At 39.7% G+C, this 6,000-nt stretch overlaps 1 protein-coding gene across 1 annotated transcript in view; it reads right to left on the reverse strand.

Annotated features, from left to right (window-relative positions):
• Positions 1 to 6,000, reverse strand: part of capn9 (calpain 9) — a 42,556-nt gene that overhangs the window by 28,478 nt on the left and 8,078 nt on the right. The window contains exons 3-7 of the mRNA XM_061915485.1: positions 4,181 to 4,299; positions 3,982 to 4,115; positions 3,753 to 3,921; positions 3,596 to 3,679; positions 3,449 to 3,534 (exon numbers count right to left, since the gene is read on the reverse strand). Coding sequence (XP_061771469.1) covers positions 3,449 to 3,534; positions 3,596 to 3,679; positions 3,753 to 3,921; positions 3,982 to 4,115; positions 4,181 to 4,299 — 592 coding nt within the window. The remainder of the gene's footprint in view (positions 1 to 3,448; positions 3,535 to 3,595; positions 3,680 to 3,752; positions 3,922 to 3,981; positions 4,116 to 4,180; positions 4,300 to 6,000) is intronic.

Below are 6,000 nucleotides of genomic sequence, written 5' to 3' on the forward strand. Positions count from 1 at the left end.
TTTATTAATTTCACAATTTCATTATTTTAAAATATAATTATTCAACAATTTACTTATTTATTTGACAATTTATTCCTTTATTACAGGGTATAATTATTTCGCAATGTATTTATTAATTTCACAATTTATTTATTTCACAATTTATTCCTTTATTACGGGGTTTAATTCATTATCTCGCAATTTATTAATTTCACAATTTCATTATTTAAAAATGTTATCATTTCACAATTTAATTAATTTGACAATTTATTCCCTTATTGCAGGGTGTAATTAATTTGCAATGTATTTATTAATTTCACAATTTCATTATTTTAAAATGTAATTATTTCACAATTTTCTTATTTCACAATTTATTCCTTTATTACAGGGTATAATCCATTATTTCGCAGTGTATTTATTAATTTCAAAATTTAATTATTTTAAAATTGTATTATTTCACAATTTAAATATTTGACAATGTATTCCTTTATTACAGGGTATAATTCATTATTTCGCAAATTATTTATTAATTTCACAATTTAATTATTTCAAAATGTAATTATTTCACAATTTAATTATTTATCTGACAATTTATTCCTTTACTACAGGGCATAATTATTTCGCGAGGTATTTATTAATTTCACGATTTAATTATACAGTTTAATTATTTGAAAATGTAATTATTTCACAATTATTTGACGATTTATCAATTTATTACAAGGTATAATTAATTATTTCGAAATATATTTATTAATTTCATGATTTAATTATATGATTAAATTCTTTGAAAATATAATTATTTATCTCACTATTTAGTTAGTTATTTGACAATTTATATATTTCACAATATATTCTAGAGTGCAGGTACTTGGCCCTGCACTTTTCAGCATCCATGCAAATACGGTGCAAAGACAAACCCTGAAGATGACCAACACGCCGGATTGTAGTCAGCTTGAGGCGTGTCTTAATTAAAATCAAACAATGGTTGTCCGCCAACTTTTTGCAACTCAACGCTAAAAAAACGAAAATGCTGATTATCGGTCCTGTTAGACACCGACCTCTATTTAATAATAACACCTTAACATTTAACAAAACAATTCTACAAATATTTAATAATACCACTTTAACATTTGACAACAAACGTTACATTGTCAAATAATTAATAAAACCCTGATATAAATAAATGGTTGGATACTTAATAAAATTGTGAAATTGTTATATTTGAAAATAACTTAATAAATCATGAGTCAATTAATAAATTGTGAAATATATTAATCGTCAAATATTTAAATTGTGAAATAATTAAATCGTCAAATAATCAAATTTCGATGTAAAGAATGAAATTGTTAAAAAAAAAACTAAATTGTCAAATAAATAATTAAATTGTCAAATAATTAATCAAATTGTGAAATTACTAATTAAACTGTGAAATAATCAAATTGTGTAATAACTAAATTGTGTAATAGTTAATTACATGGGGATGCAAATAATTAAAATGTCAGGTAATTAAGTGGTGAAATTAATGAATTGGTGTCATTTAACAGCTGACATTATTTCAAGAGGCTTAGCCCTAGTGAATTGTTGCCATCTTTTGTTGTTGTAGTCGTTGTCAGGTAGTTGTCGTCAGTTTGTCGTCGTCGTGGTCAGTTTGTCATCATCGTCAGGTTGCTGTCATTGGCAGGTAGTTGTTGTCGGTTTGTAGTCGTGGTCAGTTTGTTGTCGTCGTGGTCAGTTTGTTGTCGTCGTCGTGGTCGGTTTGTTGTCGTCGTCATCGTCAGTTTGTTGTCGTCGTCATCGTCAGTTTGTTGTCGTCGTCGTGGTCGGTTTGTTGTCGTCGTCATCGTCAGTTTGTTGTCGTCGTCATCGTCAGTTTGTTGTCGTCGTCATCGTCAGTTTGTTGTCGTCGTCATCGTCAGTTTGTTGTCATCGTCAGTTTGTTGTCGTCAGTCTGTCGTCGTCGTCAGCTTGTTGTCGTCGTGGTTAGAGAGTCGTTGTCGTCGTGGTCAGTGTTGTCGTCGTCGTGGTCAGTTTGTTGTCGTCGTCGTCGTGGTCAGTTTGTTGTCGTCGTCGTCGTGGTCAGTTTGTTGTCGTCGTCGTCGTGGTCAGTTTGTTGTCGTCGTCGTCGTGGTCAGTTTGTTGTCGTCGTCGTCGTGGTCAGTTTGTTGTCGTCGTCGTCGTGGTCAGAGTGTTGTCGTCGTCGTGGTCGGTTTGTTGTCGTCGTCGTGGTCGGTTTGTTGTCGTCGTCATCGTCAGTTTGTTGTCGTCGTCATCGTCAGTTTGTTGTCGTCGTCATCGTCAGTTTGTTGTCGTCGTCATCGTCAGTTTGTTGTCGTCAGTCTGTCGTCGTCGTCAGCTTGTTGTCGTCGTGGTTAGAGAGTCGTTGTCGTCGTGGTCAGAGTGTTGTCGTCGTCGTGGTCAGTTTGTTGTAGTGGTCAGTCTGTTGTCGTCGTCGTGGTCAGTTTGTTGTCGTGGTCAGTTTGTCGTCGTCGTCGTCATCGTCAGTTTGTTGTCGTCAGTCTGTCGTCGTCGTCAGCTTGTTGTCGTCGTGGTTAGAGAGTCGTTGTCGTCGTGGTCAGAGTGTTGTCGTCGTCGTGGTCAGTTTGTTTTCGTCGTCTGTTGTTGCCGTCATTTGTTTGTTGTTGTCGTCAATCTGTTGTCGTCGTCGTCAGTATGTTGTCGTCATCATGGTCGGTTTATTGTTGTCGTGGTCAGAGTGTTGTCGTCTTTGTAGTCAATTTGTTGCTGTCGTCGTGGTTAGTTTGTTGTTGTCGTGGTCAGTTTATTGTCGTCGACGTCGTCAGTTTGTTGTCGTCGACATCGTCAGTTTGTTGTCGTTGTCATCGTCAGTTTGTTGTCGTCGTGGTCAGAGTGTCGTTGTCAGAGTGTTGTCGTTGTCGTGGGCAGTTTGTTGTCGTCGTCTGTTGTTGCCGTCGTCATTTGTTTGTTGTTGCCATCGTCATTTGTTTGTTGTTGTCGTCAGTCTGTTGTCGTCGTCGTCAGTATGTTGTCTTCATCATAGTCTGTTTGTTGTTGTCGTCTTTGTAGTCAATTTGTTGCTGTCGTCGTCGTGGTCAGTTTGTTTTCGTCGTCTGTTGTTGCCGTCATTTGTTTGTTGTTGTCGTCAGTCTGTTGTCGTCATCATGGTCTGTTTATTGTTGTTGTTGTCAGAGTGTTGTTGTCGTCTTGGTCTGTTTGTTGTTGTCGTCTTTGTAGTCAGTTTGTTGCTGTCGTCGTCGTGGTCAGTTTGTTGCTGTCGTCGTCGTCAGTTTGTCGTCGTCGTCAGTTTGTCGTCAGTTTGTCGTCGTCGTCAGTTAGTGGTCTTCGTCGCCGTCAATTTGTTGTTGTCGTCAGTTTGTTGTCGTCGTCAGTTTGTTGTCGTCGTCCTCAGTTTGTCAAGCAACACGACGCCACGTTGTGTACGCAGCTTTAAGAAATCCCAAAAGACGGCGAGCGGACATTTTCTCCTTACTGGTCACTCCAAGGGCCGTTCCACTCCACCTGGCCCCAGGGGTTCCTGACCCGGATCAGCTTGACCTTCCTGCCTCGGTAGTTGACCTGGACAAGGAGCGGCACATTTGACCTCCGACGACCTCCTGGCCGAGCATGTGACTCTCACCTCCTGCAGGCCCGTGATGGAGTAGGCGTGTCCCTTCACCAGACCGTTGGCCAACTTGGCCTCGGACTCTGCGGAGCTGCTGACCTGCGGGGCCAGAAGGGGTGAAACGTGTTAAAAGGTGGGCGGGGTCAGAGGGCGGGGCCTCGGCCGCACTCACGTCAATGGAGCATCCCATCATGGAGCCCCTGTCCAGGGCCTTCTTCATGACCTGGAAGAGGTTGTGGGTGGAGGTCTTGGTCTCGTAGATCTCGCCCACCCCGCCCGTGAAGTCCTCCATGGCCTCCATGGTGCTGCCGCCCTTCAGCGACTCGTAGCTGCCGTGCATCCTGCGGGACAGGCGGCGGCGTGAGAACGCGGCCTTGCCTAATCAAGCGGGCCGGACTTACTTGGCGTAGGCCTTCTCCAGCAGGGCGCTCCAGAACTCGTCGTTGGAGGCGGAGTGCAGCATGATCAGCTGATCGTGCACGGTGGGCAGCCGGTCGTCCACCACCACGTCCAGCCACTTGTTGTGCTGCCAGAACTGACCGGGAGGGGGGGGGTCAAAGGTCACACGCGCCGCACACGCCCAGACGGACGGCCGCCTACCTGGAAGTGGAAGATGCCGGCGTAGCGGCGGTCAAAGTCCTGGTCGTGCGGGACCACGCGGGCCAGGACGTCCTTCTTCAAGGTCAGGGAGGCGATGGCCGCCAGGAGCCAGCAGTCGCCTGCGGAGACACGAGACCGGAGCCATAAAACCTTGGAGCATCTGGTGGGAAGCAAGGTTGGTTGCACAGACAAAATCGCTCGCTCTCCGGCGACCGAGCAACGCAGGAAGTGATCAACTATCACGCAGGAAGTGATCAACTATCACGTTTGCTTGGTTCTTTGCGAGAAGAGAAAGTCAAAATGAAGAAATTGTGGATAAAAGAGGAAAAGGTTTTTGTTTTATTTCCAAAGGGACCGTAGTCAGACCAATGTGGTCGGTCCATGATGCAAGGCGAGAGCGCTAACACCACCTTAGCCGCGCTCACCCTTTAGGGTTTTTTTTTTTTTTTTTTTTCCCCTTTGTCATGAAAAAGGGACGTTTTTGTCATGAAAAGGGAGGTTTTTGTGGGTGGTGCACAAATTATAAGTGTATATTGTGTTTTTTATGTTGATTTAATAAAAAATTAAAAAAAAAATTTTTTTTTTTTTTTTTTCCCTTTGTCATAAAAAGGACGTTTTTGTCATGAAAAAGGGAGGTTTTTGTGGGTGGTGCACTAATTGTAAGTGTATATTGTGTTTTTTATGTTGATTTAATAAAAAATAAAATAAAATAAAAACATATATATATATATATATATATATATTTTTTTTTTTTCCTTTTGTCATGAAAAAGGGAGGTTTTTCTGGTTGGTGCACTAATTATAAGTGTATATTGTTTTTTTTATGTTGATTTAATAAAAAATGAAAAAAAAATATATATATATATTATTTGTTTGTTTTTTTCCCTTTGTCATGAAAAAGGGAGGTTTTTGTGGGTGGTGCACTAATTGTAAGTGTATATTGTGTTTTTTATGTTGATTTAATAAAAAATAAAAAAACAAAAATATATATATATATTTTTTTTTTAAATAAAAATGAATAAAAAATTCTTCTGCGGCCCGCTACCAATCGGGTCGTTGGGGACCACTGCTTTAGAGCACAGCTATAAATTCCTGCCACTAAACCTGCAGAAAATACTTCTTCTCAGGTTTCTAAGTTTACATTTTTACACTTTGCACTATTTTCTTACACTTTATGAAGCATTTCTTACATATTCATGTTTTTTGAGAACTTATTGTTAAATATATATATATATATATATATATATATATATATATATATATATATATATATATATATATATATATATATATACACATACATACACACACACACACACACACACACACACACACACACACACACACACACACACACACACAGGACTGTCTCAGAAAATTTGAATAATGTGATAAAGTCCTTTATTTTCTGTAATGCGATTAAAAACATGAAAATGTCACACATTCTGCATGCCTTACACATCAACTGAAATATTGCAAGCCTTTAGTCAATTTAATATTACTGATTACGGCAAACAGCTTCAGAAAACTCAAATATCCTATCTCAAAATATTAGAATATCATGAAAAAGTATCCTAGCAGGCTATTTAACTAATCACTTGAATCGTCAAATGAACTCGAAACACCTGCAAGGGTTTCCCTGAGCATTTTAAACCACTCAGCTTGGTTCAGTAAACTAAATCACAAGTATGGGGAAGACTGCTGAACTGGTCCAGAAGTCCATCATTGACACCCTCCATTCTCTACAGAATCTACTCTCTGGTCAACAAAAGCACCTTGAGGATTCTAGCGGAAACTCTCATTCAACCCTTTTTCGATTAC

This window comes from Nerophis ophidion, linkage group LG01, assembly GCF_033978795.1.
Source record: "Nerophis ophidion isolate RoL-2023_Sa linkage group LG01, RoL_Noph_v1.0, whole genome shotgun sequence".
Taxonomy (NCBI): domain Eukaryota; kingdom Metazoa; phylum Chordata; class Actinopteri; order Syngnathiformes; family Syngnathidae; genus Nerophis; species Nerophis ophidion.